This window comes from Ursus americanus, chromosome 10, assembly GCF_024610735.1.
Source record: "Ursus americanus isolate L20-20 chromosome 10, mUrsAme1.1.p, whole genome shotgun sequence".
Lineage (NCBI taxonomy): Eukaryota > Metazoa > Chordata > Mammalia > Carnivora > Ursidae > Ursus > Ursus americanus.
Window position 1 is genome coordinate 54,355,439 of NC_142136.1, and position 21,543 is coordinate 54,376,981.

At 41.3% G+C, this 21,543-nt stretch overlaps 1 protein-coding gene across 3 annotated transcripts in view; it reads right to left on the minus strand.

The window, feature by feature from the left end:
- Positions 1 to 225: 225 nt before the first annotated feature.
- LCP1 (lymphocyte cytosolic protein 1) overlaps positions 226 to 21,543 on the minus strand; it is a 53,735-nt gene continuing 32,417 nt past the window's right edge. For all 3 annotated transcript variants that reach the window (XM_045796793.2, XM_087865140.1, XM_045796791.2), the window contains 8 exons: positions 19,503 to 19,598; positions 17,546 to 17,741; positions 15,432 to 15,510; positions 14,722 to 14,836; positions 13,692 to 13,825; positions 7,553 to 7,676; positions 4,704 to 4,828; positions 226 to 1,985 (listed from right to left, as the gene is read on the minus strand). In XM_045796793.2, the coding sequence (XP_045652749.1) occupies positions 1,853 to 1,985; positions 4,704 to 4,828; positions 7,553 to 7,676; positions 13,692 to 13,825; positions 14,722 to 14,836; positions 15,432 to 15,510; positions 17,546 to 17,741; positions 19,503 to 19,598 (1,002 nt within the window). In that variant the 3' untranslated portion in view covers positions 226 to 1,852. The remainder of the gene's footprint in view (positions 1,986 to 4,703; positions 4,829 to 7,552; positions 7,677 to 13,691; positions 13,826 to 14,721; positions 14,837 to 15,431; positions 15,511 to 17,545; positions 17,742 to 19,502; positions 19,599 to 21,543) is intronic.

Here is a 21,543-nt window from a genome sequence, read left to right on the forward strand (position 1 = left end):
ACTGTTTCCTCCGCTATAAGCTCACCCTGCCCCTGTTTATCACTTATCACACCTGACGGTGTATTGAACTTGATCAGCGGAGCACAAAGCCTGTCTTATTTAGAGGCGTATTTCTAAAACCTTGCACGATATTAGGTGCTCAGTGCGTGTTGGCAAATGAAGCTATTAATAAGTTATGCTACATTCTAACAGAACTTTCAAAAGGAAACATCCAGAGACATCTCATAAAGGGAACATTTTATTTGGAGAGATCTTGAGCATTATTTTATCTTCATTTTCCGTTAAGGCAGTAACAGTCTTCCTCGAGGCAGGTGGGGGAGAATCAGCTGAGGCTACATTAAGTTCAGTCTAAGATGAAGCCAACTACTTTGTATTCAGATGCAGCAGAAATACAGATTATGGGCTAGGAGAGGCCACATATTGGCGTCTTGAACCTGCTGCCAAGGAATAAATCCAGGGCGAGGCACTTCAATTGCTTTGAAAAATGGCTAAGTTCCATTACATGCCATCCCTGAAGAAGATACCTCGTTGATGAGCCCTTTTACCGTAATGGTGGGAGTCTAGTGTTGGTTCACAATGCTCTGTTGCTTCTCAGCCTTCCGTAGGTTTTCATGGAAATTGTATCATCTATTAGGGCTGCTCAAATTTACACTGCTCCTCTGGTGTTGTTTCAGAATTCTTTAAATGTCATATGTATATGTGTGTATGTTTGTGTGTGTATGTGTGGCAGAGGGTGTGGTGGGGGTGCTGTTCATTGGCACATACTGCCCCCTTGATCTTGGGGGTGGCATAAAGCTTCTACACTACCAAAAAAGTAAACATTGATAGTATGACCTTGCAGCAATCAGATGTACTAAGATCTAAGAGCAAATGAGAGCAGAGCCGAATTGCTTCCAGTCCCCAGACAGCCACACCATGACAAGGAGATCTAATATGCAGGGCTAAATGCATGGAGAGGCAGCACCCAGGAGGATAGATGCTTTGTTGTGGCTCCACACTGCCCCTTAGTGGTGTGATGCTCAATTACACCCTCCTTGGATGTAACGGGCCTAGTTAAGAATCTCTCTGAAGGCACAGTATTCAAGATGTTAGACCTGGTCTGAGCCCAAATCCTAGAGTTAAAAAACAGAAGCTTCCTATTGGCTGATAAAACCAAAACTTACGACATTTGGGGCTCTTGTTCTGAGGAGAGGCTCTGATGATGTCTTACTTCTGTAAGTCACCAGAGACTCTTGGGACCCCAACAGCCTGACTAATCTGTCAGATGCTCCAAAGGGCCCAGACACGAGGGAGGGCAGCAGAGGTGGGCCACGGAGAAGGCACAGTCCTGAGAGAGCGTAAAGCGAAGCCACAGGAGACAGAGTTAGGAGAAGGGGAACAGAAGAAGAGGCTTATAACAGATCAAAGCTGGCCTCCAGAAACAGGTTTTAGGACTGGTTTGATGATTCCTCCCCCTCCTGGCTCTCACCTTGAACAAAAAAGGCAACCAAATTAGGCCAGTCTGAAATATTGTTAAAATTAATAACACCACAGCTTCTACACTTGACTAATGGCAAAAGAAGGAAGGATGCCTGGAAGGTAAGTTTTTTTTTTTCCTCTAGATTTTCAAAGAAGCAATAAATTCAACAATAAAAAAGATTTGTAAGAGATTGGGTTTTGTTTGTTTGCAAAGAATGAAGCATTTTTGTTAAATACAGGAGAGGCTACCTGGCTGAACAAACATAGACTTTTTGGAATCCTGTATAATGTCACCACGTTGAAAACTTTGGAATGGCTTGAATCGTCCCCATGCTTCCTGTAGGCATCCCATGCTGAGCAGTCAGGAGTGGGTGTGTTGCCTCCCCATTGGGATTTACACCCTCTTCATTCCTTTCCCCATGAGGCAAGCGAACACTGTCATGACCATTTTGGGGTTCACTTCGACCAGGTCTTCTGGAAGGGCATACACTCTGGCACCAATTTTTCGGGCCATAGAGATGGCATATCTAAAAGGGAGAAAAGAGGAAGAATGAGGAGAGCCTGAGCAACAAAGTGTGAAGGGGACCCCTCAGGATCATAGTTATTGTCGTTGCACGTACCACACACCACATACCCTATACTAGATACTACACAGAACTCACTCTTGGGATAGCCGGGGTCGGTCACGGCATCCTCCCACATCTGCAGGCCGATCTTGGCTCAAAAAGCTCCTGACTCTTTCAGACTTGGTGTCTAGACTCATGACAATTACCACATTTATTATCTCTCTTTAGAGACCCCCTTAGCTCTTGCCACTTTGGATGCCTTCACCAAGTGTATTCTCTTGGGCTGTAGAGCGGCAGAAAAAAGTCACAGACGTGAACAAGAACATGTGCTGGGAAAAGTTGGCAGACTCCGTTTCCACCATAGAAACATTTCCACAAGGAAGAAAAGAGGGGTCATGCATCTGCCATACTTCGGTTTTATTCTTTGTTCCAATCCAGTCCTTGCCCACATAGGCATGTATTTATTTATGTTACTGTAGTACTAGAAGAGCCAGAGTTTCATATTATACGTTTTTCACATAAGGTTATTATAGCTCCACTGGAACATTTTGCTCAATTTTTAATTATATGAAGATAATTTTTATGACTTGTAATCTATTTTCAAATGAACCCACACTACTACCTGGCAATTCTTTTATTCACCTCATTTATTATCTAGCAACCTCTTAGAACCACTATTCCAGAGATTCTCCATTCTACCCAAGGCCCCATTACTCCCTCTGCCCTGTAAACTAACTTTATTCTTCCTCTGTTGATCATATTAAATGAAGAGCATCAGCCATTCTTTCTCCTTGCCCATTTCTTGATCACTTCCTCTTTATTAATTATTAAGGAAATAAAAATGTACTTTTCTATAATAAAATATAGAGGGAAGTTGTTGAAAATTAGAAATAAGAGCTTCAAAAAAATCATGCAAATCTTGCCACCAAAACATAACCATTTTTAGCATTTCGTGTAATTCCTTTTATCCATTTTTTCTAAGGAATTTTGCATCATGCCCTTAGAGACTAGTGCGTGGGAGGCTGGGCCCTGATGCCAGACTTTGAACCTCAGCTGAACTACTTAGTAATTGTAAGACCTTGGGCTCTGTAAACTAACTTAAGGAACTTTAAGTTCTTTAAACCTAATCACATTCCCCCTTCAACAACTAGGCCCAAGTTTTTTTGTTTTTTTTTTGTTTTTTATTTCTGGGTCTTCATACAATTCCTCCCTCTACCGGGAGTATTCTTTCTGCCTCCTTCACCCGTCTACCTCTACCTCCTTCTTACTTGTCCTTTCAATTCATCTCATCTTAGATGTTATTTGCTCTGTAGAGCTTCGTTTCCCTTCCTGCCCCTTCCATAGCACCCTGAATCCCCCATCTATCCCATCCATCCGTTGTAATTACCATTTATAATTCCAGCACACAAGGAATACAGCCCCCCACACACTCCCAAATTGGGAACAGAAAGAAGAATACTATTGAGGTTATATATATACAGGGCTGCTGGGTATCATTCAACTTGTTAATTCTGGAACTTTCTGATGGATTGAATTGTGTCCCCCCCACCCCATAAAAGATATATGGAAGCCCTATCCCCTAGTAACTCAGATTACGACCTTGTTTGGAAAGAAAGTTGTTTCAGGTGTAATAGGTTAAGAGGAGGCCATGCTGGAGTAGGGAGGGGCCCTAATCCAATGTGACTAGTGACCATAAAAGAAGAGAAGAGACCCAGACACACACACAGAAGGAAGACAGCCATGTAAAGTCACAGACACACAGGGGAGGTCATGTGGAGAAGGAGGCAGAGACTGGAGTGATGCATCTATAAGCCAAGGGCTGCGGGCCATCACCAGAAGCTGGGAGAGGGGCAAGGGAGAGTCTCCCTCACAGCTGCAGAAGGAACCACCCTGCCAACATCTCAGTCTTGTGCTTATAGCCTCCACAACCGTGAGAGAATACATTTCTGCTGTTTTAAGCTGCCCTGTTTGTGGTATTTGGTTATGACAAGCCTAGAAAATAATACAACCTGCTCCAAGAAAGGCACCACTCCAGAGAATAGGGCAGCAAACTTTCCGTAAAAAAACAGGAAGTAAATATTTTAGGCTTTGTGGGCTCTGTCACAACGACTCAACTCTGCCCTTCTAGCAGGAAGCAGCTAGAGAAAATATATAAATGAATAGGCATGGCTATTCCAATAAAACTTTATTTATAAAAGCAGATTACCATCCAAATTTGGCTCATAGACTGAAGTCTGCTGACCTGCACTCTACAGGGTAAAGCTGCCCTCAAGCAGCTGCTCCCAGGCTGGTAAAGACCCTGGTCTTGAACTCCAGTCCTGCCCAGTCACATCCATGGATAGTCACCAATGGGGTGTTTATATATGGGCCTGGCATGTACTTTATTCAGGAAGTCTCGCAGAGATTACAACTAGGAAATGGGTTTTATGAAAGTATAGGCTTGCTTATCAACGGGAAGAATATTCTAAATGTTCTTTATCTTGCTCCCATTCTAACACTAGGAGTCTTAAGCTCCTATTGTACAATATCTAAAGTAATGATGATGGGACACAGTAAGTAAGGAGAAGAAAAAGCAATGAGTGCAATAAACCATTTGCACAAAGGCACAAGCAATAGACTTTATAGCTATCCATTGCCAGTTGGGCCCTCCCCTTCCCGGGCTCAGATTTATTTACATACTTTGCATTGTTGAGTTTCTCTTCATCATTCAGGTTTTCTGTCTTCAGAAGGTCATAGTTGATGGAACCTGGTTGAATGGCATCAATGAGATCCAGAACAGGCAGACTTGTGCTAATCTTCGGGTCCTGCACAGAGAGAAAGAGTTAGTTTCATCAGTATGCCCCCAAGTTACTTCTGTTCAGCTCAAGGGAAGTGGGTGGCTCTCTCCTCTTAAGTACATAAGATACACAGCCTGGTCTGGGAAATGCCACAGCCTTCCACACGGGGTTTCAAGTCAAATTTCCACACGGGGTTTCCACACGTAGTTTCAGTAGGTAGGGGCGTCACCCACTTCCTCGTGGCTCTGTAAGTGGAGGAAACCCACTGCCTGCCAACAGGCAGGGAGGGAGTCATTCTACATAGTGAGTGGAAGGAAGTTTGTAAGACATCCCAGAGCTGACTGGCAGGGATCATGATGAAGACGCAGCTGGGCAGGAGCTCCAGCACATGCGCCTTTCCTGGAGACCTCAGGGAAAGAGTAGAGTCCGTAGGTCCAAGGAGGCGGTTACGGCAGATGTGTGATTAAAGGCAAGGACAGTAACTAGTACCTGTCGGTGCCTCATGGCTTGCCCAGCACTTCTCATGGGTCACCTCACTTGTCACCACCAGCCTCAGGTCTAGGCATCGCATCTTAATGGACAGTGAGGAAAGGGAGTTTCTGAGGTTAAGTGACTTACAGGTAAGGGGTGGAGCTGGCATTTGAACCTAGGTACTCCGACTTAAGATCCTGGGCTCTTTCTTTGGCATTGTAAACATTCTCATGTTCACACCTAGAGCTGTGACTGCTCCCATCTGCTCTCCCCTCTCCTGGGCACCTGTGAGTGTGCGCATGGAGAGGCGACGGCACGTGACCCTCTGAGCACAGTCAAATCCAAACACTGCACACCTTGAGGGTCCAAATCAGAATGCATTCTTAGCAAGAAACAAGCTACAGGACCCCTGCAAGATGCTAGGTCTCTAGCATTGGTCCTCTGGAGAAGAGGAATGATATTTTAAAAAATAGAATGGGTCCATTTTTATTTACTCCTTGGTAACGTGAGGACTATTACAAAATTAAAATCAATAGGTCATCGTAATCCAATTTCCAACATTAGCCTAAGCTTCTACCTCCATAGAACCTTTTGAAGAGCCACAAAGGAAGCGAAATGGAGAGAACTGAGTTTGGCCTCCTCGCCTGCTTTCTGCCCACACTCTTGTCAAAGCGCTGACAGGCAGAACTGGCTTGCAACTGGCAGCATTCATAGACGAGGAGGGGACCAGGACTAGTTCCAAAATGGCTAATCAAGAGTGAGTTGTGTTCATTTTTTTTTTAAGGGTTTCACTTAAAAGGAATGTGGGGCTAATTGACATTTTCCTTTTTTTTTTTTTTTTCTTAATCGATTCTATAATGACTTTGTCAGAAGACAGGAGAAATTAGCCCAGAGCGACACAAGGAGTAAAAGAGCTGTCAAACGTTTTCCAGAGTGAGTCCCCACGAGAACACCCACAAAGCCACAGGGCGACATAATGGGCTGCAGTGGCAGCTGTTTTACAGAGAGATTGCACCCCTGGGCTATCAACCCGATTGCTACACATAATGCTTCAGTGACCTATAGATACACGCTGCTCTGTAACCTCACCTCGCAGGTAAAGGCGCTTTCTGCTCACTGATGGATCATCTCCTGCAATTACTAGCTGTAACCTCAATCACTTGAGCTCCAGTTTCCTTACCTATAAAATGAGGTAAACAATAAAGCTGCCTTCACAATGTCTGTGAGAGGACATGAGGCATTACACACAAGGAGCCCCTGGTGCTCAGGGCACATTCCATATTCAGAGTGCTCCCAGATTTGGCCTGTTGTCTGCTTTTATAAATAAAGTTTTATTGGAACACAGCCATGCCCATTCATTTATATATTTTCTACAGCTGCTTGCTGGCTACAACAGTAGAGTCCAGTCGCTATGACAAAGTCTGCCCTTCCAAATCTTTTTTTGGAAGAACTTGCTCACGCCTCTCACCAGCCTCTGCTCCTATCTCTGCTCAGCTCTCCAGACTGAAGGGTAAGCTGGAGGAGAGACAGAGATGGCCATTATCTGTGACGAGCTCACAGGGAGTGGACGCTCCTGGTACAGCGCAACTCAGAAATACTGTCTGCTCTTTTTGGTGGGGTGAAATTTCAATTTTTTTCCCTTGATTTTGAAGCAGAAGTCTGAATCATGACAAACTGCCCCAGAAATCATGTTAATACAAACTCTGAAGGGATCCCTCCCCTTAATTCCTGACCTTTAAACCCCCCCAAAACATAGTTAAGACAGCACAGACATTATGACATGAATCAAGTGCTCAAGTCCCTAGAGGAAGGACCCAGCTAATGTACGAAACATGAGTTAAGAAATTTAATACAGTATAATGCTGTTTTTAATAAAAATGGGATTTGGATACAAGTACACAACTGCTTTTCCCCAAAAAACACCACATGGGGGATCTTTTAGCATTTTACATTCCACCAACATTATAATAATCTGAATCATGAAGCTGTGTTCATTTTAAAAATATTATCATATTTTATGTTACTTGGAAGAAAAATGCCTACAATAATGTGTTAAAAATGATGGGTTTTTAAAATTAATTATTACGGGAGAAAGTGACAAGAAATTTGTCAATGAAATGGCCTGTGAACACCAAAACAATAATGGGTCATTCAAGCAAAATCAAAATTGGAGGGGGAGCCTCAGACAACTCACACTGAAGGTCACTTCAAAATAGAGTGAAAACAATAAAGATAAGCATAGAGCTCGGGGGGCTGTGAGCCGCAGACTAAGACTTTTACCTTGAAACTAGAGATGGATGAACTTTTCATCGCTTCCTTCAATGTTTCATTCACCCAGTTGACAATAATGTCATCGTTGACCTTCTGCCCGCCTCCAATTTCTTCAAGAATATTCAGTGTGTACCTGAACAAAAGCAAGAACGATTTCCGGAAAAAAGTTGCTAAGGAATTCAATAACACAGAAAGTAGCCCGGTAGAAATGTTCTTTTCTTTCTAGGTATGCCTCGGAAGACAGCCTGGACACCATCACGTTTGTGGGAAAAAAGAAAATAAAAACATGATTTCTTTTTAGAATAGAACTTCAAATGTAGCTGTATGGTTATTATTGTGAGATGCAGAGCAAATACCTCCCCCTAAGCACTGTCATGGCTCTGGGTAGGAAGGGAAAACAGAAGAGAGGGAAAGGAAAGCAAAGCAAAGGATTCAAGCCAGTGAGACTTTCCTTAAAGGAACCATAAAGATGGAGGGATAAGTCAATGTACGAAAAACCCAAGGTGCCAACATAATAAATGAAAAATATAGAAGAGTTTCCTTCTTATACCATAAAAGTAGAAATATTAGGAATACACAGACCAAAGTTCATCTTTAGTCTGAGCACTTAAGAATCACCTTAGATGCATACTGTTGTAAGAATTGGGTTTTTGGGGACAAGATTTAAAAGATGCCTCAAGCTCTAGTAAATGAGAGAGTAGAGTGGTAGTTGCAATAAACAGAACAATTTCTCCCACGGAAAGCAAGGAGAAAGTCAAGATGAGAAATGCTTAGTCTGGGCCCAGAGATGGGACCAAAGGCTAAGGAATTAATGGGTATGAATGGGATAAGGCTCGGGTAGATTTTCAAAATAATCCTATCCTGGAAAAAGGCACTCATTTTGATCAGTTCAGAGAGATGATGTTTTATGGCATCACTGGCTTCTTGTCTCCTGATGGTAAGCATGGGTATTGAGTTACGAGGATTTACCGTAACAGGGGAGCATTTCCGTCTGGTGAACGTGGTGAGAAAAGGCAGGTGAGTGCACACTTCATCCATCCTGTCTATGTACAGCCTCATGGGACAAATGGAGTTTGGTCTGCTGGAGGCTCCACTCTTCTCAGGGGTGAATTCCCACTTCCCTTTGTCAGGACGCCCATACTGCTTTGTTGACAGTATAGGGGCCAAGGGCATAAAAATTATTTTGAGTTGAAAGCAATCAAAACCCAGCAGATTCGGGAAAAGCTCTTTACCTCCCTCCAGACCTGCCAAAAAGAATTTAGATAGAGGACCTACTCCAGGAAGAGAGCTATCAACATAGGTAATTGCATTCTACTATGAATGAGGTATGGTAGACGGGGGGACCTGTTTGATCAAAGGCCTGCTTGTTCAAAGTCCTCTATGTCCCATGTTTCTGAGTGGCCCACCAAACACCCGTTTACCAAACATTTACTCTTTTCATCTTCCTGTGAATTACATTCCTTTCCTTTGAAGTCCCAGACACTGCCCCTTCTCCTTTGTCCGGAATGATGTACAACTTCATTTTGCCTGACCATCTTTGGAATTTCCATGTCTGTGTGGATTCCTGTTCATACAAAATTATATTTGATTTTCTCCGATTAATCTGTCTCATGTCAATTTGATTCTCATGCCGGCTAGAAGGACCCTGAAAGGCAGAGTAAATTCTTCCTCCCTGACAACACTCTCAAGTGGACAGACGCTAAGGAAGAAACCGGTAGACACAGGCTCACCTCGATACAAAAGTCTATCTGTGCAAACACAAAAAGCCACTGAGGAACAGGGAAACTGAGAGACATACAGAAAATCATGGAGGCAGGTGGCTGCATGCAGGGGTCTGAGTACAGCCCCTGATGGTGGCACAGAGTTCCGGTGAGTACAAAATTGCCCGTCCCCCACCTCAAGGGAGATGTGGCGGTTTAAATGGAATCGTATACCCCCCCGTAAGTACAATGGTAAAAACAAAGGGAAGAAAGGATAGAATTAGGTTAGAGTCTCAGCTGTGGACAGTCCACTAAGCACTCACTGCAGATTCTAAATTTTTAAGCAAAAATCAGTTTGGCCCATGTCTACCTAGGATTTTCCTTGTGAGATAATCACTCTATACCATCAAACACGTTTTGGGGCAACAGTGCTTTTATTAACTGGAACCTCCAGACAGGATCCCAGTATCACTGGTGCTTGCAAACTGCACTGGGCTGAAAAACCGTCTGTCACAGTGAAAGGGTGTCCGGAGCCCTCGCTTCAGCCAGTGCCTGATTCAACAGAAGAGGATGGATGAGGTGTGCGTGCGCAGCGCTGGAGGGGCTGCGATTATTACTTGCTTGCTTTCCTGCCTTCCAATGCTTGTTTGATTTATTTAACATGTGACCCAGAGGGACAAACCGTGGTGCTTTGTTTTGCAAGGACCTAACCCAGATTCACCATCCACAGCCTCTTTGATTTGGGGTGAATTCCTCATTTGCCTGCCTCTTTGTTCATTTGCTGGAGTCTGACGTTGCTGTCCGTTGGCAGCTTACTTGCTTCCAGCTTTTGTCTCCAAATTAATACATACACAATTTGCCAGCTTTCTAATCTGAGAACGATTTCCAGGCTATTGAAGGGGAAAGGGAGGTTTAAGCACATATCTCTCATTTGTTCTTAGAAGGGGGGGAAATGACATGCCATTTATTGTCCAGATAAATGACCAAATTAGCACATCCATGCAATCCAATGAAATAAATTCCAGCTAGAACTAGCTCTAAATTTAATAGATCTGTTAATGTGTGGCACAGAGAGAAAAAAGATCCCCTCTGGTGGCATTTACATAATTATCAGTCATTCCACCGCCTTCAACAGTAATGTATTTCTCTGTCCACTTTCTTATATGCACCATTCTTGAGTAAGCACTCATGAGAAATGTGATTTATTAGCCAGGTGGGGATAAGCAGCTGCAGTCTAGACCTTACTGTATATATATATATATACCAGCCATCAAGTACAACATTGGGCCATGTTTCTATAAGATATACAGAACAAAGATATTACAAGGTGATTTTCAGGTATTATGAAACTCAAAATGGCATAGAGTTGGCCTGAGTTTTTTTTTTTATCATTAAAAGAGAAAATATCAAAGATTATCTCATATTGAAACCCAAAAGTCAACTTACCCATTCCAACTAAAAAGATTTGTTTTGCTTTTTAAAGCAATCAGTAGCCCAAGTCAGTCTATTAAGAATTAAAAACACACATGAAAGACAATAAAGAATAGGTCACACATGTTTCTGAAAACATGCTGGTGCGGCAGCCCTTAGGGACTTTCAGTGACATTCTTTCTAGATGCATGCAGCAAGACAGAAGATGGAGCTGAAGTTTCTTTAGCTCCGGAGTTTTCTGTGCCAGAAGAGCCTTGTGACATCTGCCTTTAAACTTCAAGGAGGCCCCAGTTTAGAGATGGGGAGTAGAGTACTGTACTTGGTAAAGCAAGTGTGAATCAGGTAGCAAACTCCATTATGATCACATTACTTGGAAACACTAACACACTTACTTTGAGGACCATCATGAATATCAGGACCTAGAGGCAATGACTTGGGAATAAAGCTTAAGTGCCTAGAGACACTACACACTTTGGCTTTGCCATTCACTTGTGAGCCATCATGTCATGTGACATGTGATTTCTGGAACTTCCTTCCAGGTAGAAAATGAATGAAGTCACAGTAACATAGGTTCTAATAAAGGGATGTAAGATTTCTGCCAGGTCAAGGCCACCAGTATAGGGGGAAGAGTAAAGCATTTAAAAGTAAACTATTTTACACTTAAAGGTTTGCTATCTTAAATTCTTCCCAAGCTCATGCTTTTGCACCAAAAATTGTTCACTTTTCTTATATTTTCTATTTATATACTACATTCTACCTTGTTCAAACAGCATTGCCACATGGTTCTCACATTAATCAAGTTTATATTCAACTCTAAAAGTTATCTAAAACTGTCTCATGAAGAACTAGCAGGAAATTCTGCTTCTGGCCATGGTGTGGTAACAGGGACCAACCTTACTCTTCTGCCTTAAACACCCGAACACAATTAAAACACATGAAACAATGGTGCTCAGATACTGGACAAAGTAAGCACAAAACAGTGGTCCCTGAAAGAAGCAAAACAAACCTGATGAGGCCTAAGACTGTCCCAGCTTATTGTGTGAAGAGTTTCCCGGCTGCAGTGCAGAGAGAGAGAACCCAAGCAGAGCATAGCAGTACCCCTGAGTTGACAGGACAGGATTGAGAATTCAAGGAAGCCAAGGTGCTAGAAATTTGTAGGGCAGAATACCAGAGAGGAGAGAGCTGCCTGGAGAGGAAAGAGTCATCTAGAAAGAAAGCTCCAGACATCTTCAGAGGGTCTGCCGTAAGTCTTTAGCTGAGTATTACTCAATGCATGTGTGTGAGCAAACTACCAGAGACTGGGACAAGAACTATCAGAAACAAATGGGCAGAATGATTCTCTGAACACACACAGCACTGGAAATAATTTGGTTCCCACCAGAGCAGAAAAATCTCATGATACCTGGAGCATCAAGTTCAGTACTCAGAGGAGATTATCTCAATATTGAGAGACAAAATTAGCTCAAGACTAATTAAACTTTTAATAAGCCTCAAAAGAATCGGACTGTATTTAAGTAACTTAACTGCATCCCAGGACAAAATTCGAGAATATTTAAAGGAATACAGAAATCTCAGCACACAGCAAGGTGAAATTCACAATGCCTCACATACAATAAAAAATTAGTAGGCATGCAAAGAAGCAGTAAAATATGACCCATAATGAGGATAAAAGTCAATTAATAAGAAACAGACCCAGAAATAACAGCCATATAATTATGTTCTATATGTTCAAGAAGCTAGAGGAAAGAGACACGGGAGACACTGAAAGACCCAACTCAAATTTTTATACTTGAAAACTGTAATGTCTGAGATTAAAAAAAGAAAACATATACACTGGATGGGATTAATGTAAGATTAGACATGACAGAAAAAGAGATTAGTGAACTTGAAGACAAAGCGACAGAAATTATCCCAAATGAAACATAGAAAAAAATGAAACAGAGGGGAAAAATGAATAGAGTGTCAATGAACCTTGGGACAACTTCAAATGACCAAATATCTGTGTACCTGGAGTCCCCCCAGAACAAACTGGGGTGCGTGGTACAGGAACTATGTTTGAGGAAATAAAGACCAAAAGTTTTCCACATTTGGTGAACACTACAAACCCTCAGATTCAAGAAGTTCAACAAACCTCAAGCATGAGAAAGACCAAAGCCCATTATAATCTACTTGCTTAAAACCAGTGATAAAGAGAAAATCTGAAAGTAAGCCAGAGAAAAAAAAAGACATTATATACCAAGGAGCAAAGGTAAGAATGACAACAGATTTATCATTGGAAACAATGCAAGCCAGAAGGCTAAGAACACTATCCTTAAAGAACTGTAAGAAAAAAACTATCGATCTAGAATTCCACAGAGAAAATATCTTTCAAAAATGAAAAATGAAATAAAGACTTTTTAGACATCTAGAAGCTGAAATGCTTCCTCCCCAGTAGATCTGCACTGTTAGGAATATTTCAGATAGAAGGCAAATGATAATCAGCAGAAATCTGGATCCACACCATGGAAAGGTAAGCACCGGAAATGGCAAATAGGTAAGTATAGCACACATAGCACACTTCCCCCATATTTGGAAAGCCTCTTTAAAGGATAATTGACTGTGATTTACACATATGAAAAACAAAACGTTGGAAAAGGATATGTCATGCTAAAATTAAATCCAGAGAAAGCTCGAGTGGCTATATTTACATCAGAAAAAGTAGATTTCAAAGAAAATATTACAAGGAATAAAGAGGGTCACACCATAATGAAAACAGGGTGATTCGTTAAGAGGACAAAAGCATCTAAAATGTTTAGGAATCTAAAAAAAAAGTTTCAAAATATCCAAAAGAAAACTTAAAGACCTGAAAGGAAAAAATAATAATAAAAATAACAGGAAAATAGCAAAACATTCCTTTGGTTTCAAGTTTAGCTTAAAATACCATTTTGCTGGTTTAAATCACATTCCTGAATATATGCTAGTATTTTTCCAAGTCAATAATATACTCAATAAAAACTCATTTCCTTGAGTTATGTTACCTTCTCATTAACTGCCAAATCAAGGCTAATGTTAGAGTGCGGTTTCCTTCATTGAGATCTTGTCCCCCGATGCCAACGAGGGAGAACTTAGCTTGATTCTTCCCCAACTCCACTGCATAGTTACAATTTTCAAGCTGTTAATGAGCAAGAAGGAAAACATTCTAAAGTCATCATCTCTATGATGAGAAATAACGGATAATAAAAATAAAGACACAAAACGAAATAAATATTGTCGGACTGCATGATCTCTCAACTCTTGCCTGGTTCTGCAATGCTAAGATTCTAAACTAGTCAAAGAATTTACATCTTTTTTTTTAATAGAACCCCTCACTTCCACCAAAACATATTCATAGTGTACTGTAAGTATAAAACCAAAATGAATTTATCATTATGAACACTGTCATGGCTATATCATACTCCAGAAATAGAGGGCCATGCTTAGTGACCTGTCCATGATATTCCTAAAACAGCTGAATTCATGGAGATTGATTGTCATGGAAAATCTGGATTCTCCATCCTACATGCACATAATGGGCTGACATGTGGACAGTATTCCCGTAGCTACACTTGGATCATTAACAGCCAAAGGGACAAGGATTGGTGAGAAATATGTGTGCCAACCCCATCGCTGCTTTTACAGAACAATGTGTTCCCACTGTGTGGACATTAGACAAACTATTCGTACAAGTCAAACTGTCAGTGCAAAGCTCTAATTCTTTAGGAAATTAGAATAAGGATCCTGCTGGTGGAAAAGCGACCCTGTGGCTCTGCTTGTTCTAATTACCTTAATTAGAATTTTTACATCATAATGTTTAAAGACATCCAACATGGAATTATAAATAAGTAATCAACTGAAATAACAGACTCACTTTAATGCAACCATTCAGGCTTCTGATTGCTGTGCTATAATTTAATCCCTGGATAAACATTACTTATCTAAGTTTGGCCTCCTAATAAAGTATTCACAGGGTGCACCTGCAGGCTTGTGACTTCACCTGCCTGTTGGGACATCTGGAGAGTCACTGTTTACCTTCTTCATGTTGCCCCCCAGTTTGGGGTATGGTGGTTTGTTTACTCTGTTCCAATCAACAGGGACTTTAATCTTTTCATAGAGCTGGAAGATGACCAGGGCATCTGATAAGTCACTGAACAAAAACAAACACAAAAGAATTCTCAGATAGCCACCATTTATTAAGGGCCTACCGTGGGCAGGCACTTCCTTACACATCAGCGCAAGGAATATTTGCAACAGCCCAACAGAACTGGTATCAGTAGCTCCATCTGTAAAGGTAAAGAAACTCTGACTCAGAGAAATTGAAGAAACTTACGCAAGGTCTCTCCCAGGTGTGACGACCTATGCCCCTGGAGCAGGAGAAAGGTGCCTCCAGGAAAAGAAATATGGCTCCAACAAATGGCATAGGAGACACGTCACCATAAACTCAACATTTTTTTTTGTTTGTTTGGCCTGCTTAGGAGCAGATCACAGGCTTACAACGTGTAGTAAATCTGTCCTTTTGCTGGGTTATGATTTTGTACTGAACACACAGCAAGGATGGTGTACAGAAGGGAGTTTCCCAGCTGAAGAGTCAACACCTGCAGCTCCATTTGGCATGAGCCCCCTTCTCGTCAAGGTGCATGCATTTGTGAAGAGAATTGCACACCATACAGATATTTGAAATCCTGGGGATCTTCCAAAGTCTCAGTGTCTCCCATTAAAAATGAGTCCCCACGTGTTCTTACCTGTACAAGTGATTGACTCGAGGGTTAACGCCCAAGGAATTCATCCAGTTCCTAAATGTCCGCTCTTCTCTCGTCTCACCTAAATTAATGAAGACCCGTTATCTTTCAGGCCCCTAGAAAATATGCCTTTTTTATGATCAAAGTTTAACTATAGAGGCTATAATAAAAATTGAACTTAGAATGAAAAAGCTTAATTCAATAAACCTTAATGGATTTGGAGGATTGTTATTCTGTGTTCGTTTTTTCTTTTCCAATTCAATGAGTGTTTCTATGCCAGTGTTTCTATTAGTAAGGCACAAGCTCCTGTGTGGGGAAGCAATTCAGAGTTGGCCCCCAAAAGCTTACATTCTTTCAGGAAAAACAAGACTTTCAGGCATCTAAGTGAGATCATGCAAGCCCCAGGGCTAACACATGAGGTAAACACATTTGCTAGTTGAATTGACATAGGAGAGAGAACAGTTTGGGAGGGAGTAGAGTTTGAGCTTCACCTTCTAGGGCTAGAAAAACCTGGACCAGAAGGAAAAAAGAGGAGAGGACTCGAGGGAACAGGAAGTGGTGGGAAGAGGAGACAGCATACACAGGGGCATAAAGGGAGCGACAGGCAAGGTCTGTATTAAAACCATTAGGAACTCATTTTTCAGGGATCTGTGTGATACGCGGAGATAAGGCCGCTTGGTGGCTGGAACCAAAATTGGGGCTCTCTGAATGCCAGCCACCAGATTTGGGTTGATACATTAGACAATGCCGGTCATTATAGGTTCTTTTTTTATTACGACAATAAATTCTTGCGCAAGGCAGAGATATAATGAAGGTGATAGTGTGATGTGCCTGGCAGCCGTGTGTAAAACTACTGAAAGGCAATAATTTAAATTAAACACGCAGAGGGGATGGTGTGTGCCACCCACGCATGGGCACGTTCGAATGCTTGATAAATGGAGGAACAGGCCCCTAAGACCTATTGAAATGGTTGGTGTATGATTTAATAAGAGTCCACAAAGCAGGAAGGAAAAAATCACAATCTAAAAGCTGTTCTGCAGGAAGAATTATTAGTATTTACTAATTCAGGAGATCTAGGGGTGAAGAAGAGGAGGAAAATATCAAAGTGGGACCTGGGGTTTTGGTGACTGAAGAAAAAAAAAGTGGTATGATTAATGAAAATGGAGAGTGTCTAAAGGAGATGGGTGGCAGGGGGGAGGGCTGAAAGGCACGACAGGGAGGAGAAATGATCAATTCTGTTTTGCATATGCTGAATTTTAAGTGATAGCAAAGGAACCAAATGGGGATGTTCTAGAGGCAGCTGCAAGTGGGTGATTAGAGGGGTTGATGTATATACTTGGTTGTCAACAAAATGCCTGGACCCCTGGCCACAATTTATCAAATGATACAAATGTAGCCCTGTTGGAATACGGACTGCGTTTTGCACTTCCAGTTCGGGTAAAGCATTGCAGGGAGAAAAAAAAAAAGATCAATCAATACTTTAAATCTGGATTTCCTTTCTTTAGCGATATTCATTTAATATTAATTTTGTCTTGATTTCTTTTGTCTCAACATTGAAACTAATTCATGATGGAAAAAAAGAAGTAACTGATGATAGTTACACGCTTTTCATCCGATGTTAGGGCTCTAACCCCCAAATACAACTTAACTCTGCCCCACCCCACCTCCCAAATCCAAATCCAAGAAACAACCCAAAACCTCACTAAGCACCACTTAGCATGAAGTTAAATATTTTTAGATGATGAGTGGCCGCAAGCTTTTGCACGAGGAATTAACACTCAGTCCATTAGGTACATAAATTAGGTTTTTGGAACTCGGGATTTATTTCGCCCGATAATTAAATGCATTGTCTTCCCTAAAACATTTAATTCTGATAACGGATGAAGCTTATGTATAATGGATGTGATATAATGGTATTTGATTATTCCTGCTTGGCTGTAATTGACTTGATTAATCTATTTATTCTCTTTGTTATATACCAGAGAATTGATGACCTGTTTGCAAATCTTCCCCAACATGTAAGGGGTTTATATTTGCTTAGCAGGTCATTTCAGACTGCCCTTGAATTAGAATGGTGAATGCTTTTCCGAAGCTCTAAGCAACAGGTTTCCAGTTACCTTCAAGAGCCCCCCAGTCGATGTCCTGGTTCTCTGGTTTGTGCAGGGCAGGGTATCTGTTAAAGAGGTTGGCGATGAAAGCCAAGTTCAACTTGGGGTTCCCTCGGACAACGTCAGTGGCTGTGACAAACTGTCGGCAGCCCAGCCTCTCTGCCTGCTGCAACATGCATTCTGCCCTCTGGATGTCGTCCTTCTCCTGCAAGGAAAAAGGACACGTCAAGGTTGGGCCAAGGCTGTCCATGCAGAAAGGAGGCAGGCGTAATATGAATAAGAAATGGGAATCTTACTGCCAACCTCAGTGTTCAACCTCAGATCGCCACTTAATCATAACATATGATTACTTATATTTGCCTGAACTGAAATTAGCAAGTAAAAGGTATCTCAGAAATAGAGAAACTGAGTCTCTCATCTCTATACAGAACCATGTCAGATGAATGCTTGGTTGCCCTGTTCTTAAAGAGATTCAGTAGATTCTATAATCTGATCATTTAAGTTGATCTTAATTATTTTCAACGATGAAGCTTCTTTTTTATTATTTGCTTACACAGACTCTGTGAGATTTCATCTACCAAAAGGGTTCGCTTATTGTCATAAATAATACTCCTATTGTCAGCTCATCAAAGACATTTACACCTGTCCGTAAGAACTTCTGATTCCTATAGCCACCTTCCCCACACGGAGTTGGTGTGCGTGTGACTCAAACACAATGAATGTGATCAGTAAGTTGAGCTACATACTGTCATTGATGAATCTATAGCAGCAATTTGGCTTTTGCAGACTTCAGATTGAGGGCCTGATATGTTAAAAGTCTATTCAAATAGTTCTAGAGAATTTCCAGTCATTTTTAAGTAGACTCTTATCAGAACATAAAGTTTTTTTGAAATGTGGTCCACCATTCTTAAAACTCTTACGAGTCTATGAATCCACCAATTTTCAAAACACAGAATTTTAAAGTATTTATTAATATAATGCTTACTAGAAGACACTGCACATTACACAGTTCATGAACTTGTCATTCGGGAATGAGTTGACTTTAATATTAACTCACTGGCTTTAGCTCTAAGGATATCAAATGAGGCACAAGAATGGATAAGGCAACCTTTCAAGGTGAGTATTAAAGTGTTGGCAAAACCAGTTTTAACATCCAGACCCATGTGTGCTGTTTTTAAGAACTCTCAAACCAGGGACTTCTAAGAACTCACACAATCCCACGCAGTTCTTCCTTCCTATTACTCCCCAATGATGTAGGGAGGTAAGGTTGGGGCTGGGTGAATGTTGGAGCCATACTGGATTTAAATCCTTTCTATGACATGTACTGGCTCTGTGGTCATGAGATGCTTACTAGCCTCTCTGACCTTCAGCTTTCTCAACCATCAAATAGTTATTAACACTTAGCTTAGTGATGTTTACAAGGTTTAGAGGCCATGTATGCAATGTGCCTGGCATAGTACCTTGCACATAGTACCAGCAGGTGCGGTGTTGTCTCCATATTACTACCAGAGGAAAAGGACCCCAGCCTTGGATCAAATAACTTCCAATAATCTCTCATATTAAGTAACCCATCTGAGACTCAGTATTTCATTGATAAATTGAGAATTTATTTATTTGTATAAATATCTCACTGATCTCCAGAAATAATACTCAGGCACCTAAAAATAACATAATAATACCTCCTGGTGTCCTTGAGTCTCTTAAATGATGAGACACACAGATGTGCCTAGCATGGTGTGTGGCATTTGACTGGCATTAGTTTCTTTCTTTCCTTAATGTCTATTTTCAGATGCAATTTCCCACGATTATCATCCAAAACCATTAACGATTGTTAACAATTTTAGCAGGGCTTTAAGCAGAGATATGCACTCATGGAACCCCAGAATCAGGGTCACGTGGGGCCGTGGAACTGCCAACACAAAGGCAGCACCACGTTCTCTAAACACAACTTGGGACATGGCCTTACCCTTAGTCCTGACATGTCAATGACAACAGCAGGAATACCTTCTTCATCTCCTTTTGGAGCCACCTGTTCAAGCAGGTGGTAATAAGCTTTTGAGTCCTGCGAGGAATTAAGAAATTACAATTTCAAAACAGCACAGCTAATTACATACTTAGCACGACAATAATTTCCCAAAAGCAAACATATTATATTTCTTATCTGACTGTCACTCAAGAATGCAACTTAATTAACAAAGCTGGAAGCATTCACTAATTTGAATTTTCTATTTCTGTTTACATATTATACTGGACTTTCTTTTTTAAAGGAGTATAACAAATATAGGATATACACAGAAACAACCCAAAGAAGCAAATGCTATTCTGTTGTTCTTAGGGGAGAAAAATAAATCATTTGTAGGTATTAAATTGTATAAAGGAAAATACATATACCTTTATATTGCTGTAGAAGTCAGTCAGCTAAGATTTAATTAAAAAAAAAAGTGACAGAAAAAGGAAGCAGAAGTTTAAAGCAGAGTTTAAAATACATTTAAACGGACAATCAGCAAAAGAAAAATAAGGATTTCCAAGACAGAAGGTTGAAGCATTAACAAGCAATCTCTATGCAACAGGAGATATTAAGATGACAAGCTCATTTAATGTTTATCAAGAAGCTGGAAAAAATGTTTAAATTTAGTAATAGCAGATTGGATACAGATATTGAATTCTCATGTTTTCCTAGATTTACAATTATGTTTATTGATGAAAAGAATTCACAGAATCCTAGTCTTAAAATTATAAATTTGTGCTCATTCAATAAAAGCGTACAGATATTCCAGTAATTTATTTAAATTATTTAAGAGCCTCTTAATTTCTCTTTATGACTGAAAAAATCAGCTGTTCCTCTTTTTGTTTTTAAAACTGGATGGGGCCTGGGAACAGCAGAGGTATGCTCCCCACTTGCGACATTAGAGACATTAAAACAAAAGAAAGCCCGCCACTGATGTTGCACCTGGGGAAACTGATTTTCACCTCTCCCTTCCACCCTCCCCTTCTCTTACTTTTCACCGTAGCTATTTTGAAGTCAGTGAAAGTTCTGTGCAGGTGTTGGGCACAAATCAAATCTGCCTACCACGTGTTACATCTGCTTAGCTCTGCTAAGTCTCCTCTCATTTTATCTGACCCTAATAAACCTTTCTCACTCGCTCCAGGGCGGGTGTTCTCCCCATGTTTGCTGACTTTGTGTGATTTGAGGGCACTTCCCAAAGCTGCCAGATGCTCAGACATCCGTCACAGCACTGACCTTGGGCAGGATGCAGCTGTCCCCTGGTGACAGACACCACCCCTGTCTATGCTCAGCTTGCCAGCCACTATGGTTATTATTCTAAAGAACACAGCTTTTTAGTGATGAGAAATTCAGATAAATTTTATGGCTCAGATGAAGAAGCCTCATTCTAGCTGAAAAGCTTGAAAATTTTGGCTGAAACAGGTACAGAGCCTAACTGTTGAGCACCAAGGAAGATAACGAGACTGTCCAGCTCCTGTTAAATCCTCATTTGGTTGGTGGTGCTACGCCATCAATAACCAGTGAACGTGGTGCAGTTAGAAAAATGCATTTGGCATCATTAGCTTAGGTGCTAAGGAATGGGAGACTTCCCATCTAGAAGCTTCCGTCTAACTAGCACCATGCCTGGCAGCCATTGAGTCCATAGCAGGGGGAAGCTGTCACTCAAAGGAATATAAGCCTGGGTGACTCTTGGTGAGTCTTGTGACCTTTCCTCTGACGCTCTTTGGAGAAGATTTCTTTTTAACTTTCGAGAAAGTGGAGACTGAAAAGTTTTTCTCATGCCGCATCCCAGTGTCTCACACGGCTCCTTAGGCTCCTTCTGCCTTGGCGCATCTGTCCTCAGTGCCAACAGCTATCTTTCACCTTGACATGGAACTTTTCACCAACTGGAAAACCACAGGGCATGCTTCCCTCAGCCTTTCCCCCCTTTGGATCTCTGCTGTAGTGCCTGCCCTTCTACCTGCCCTGGGGGACATGCTCATTGCAGATGGTTTCCCGAATC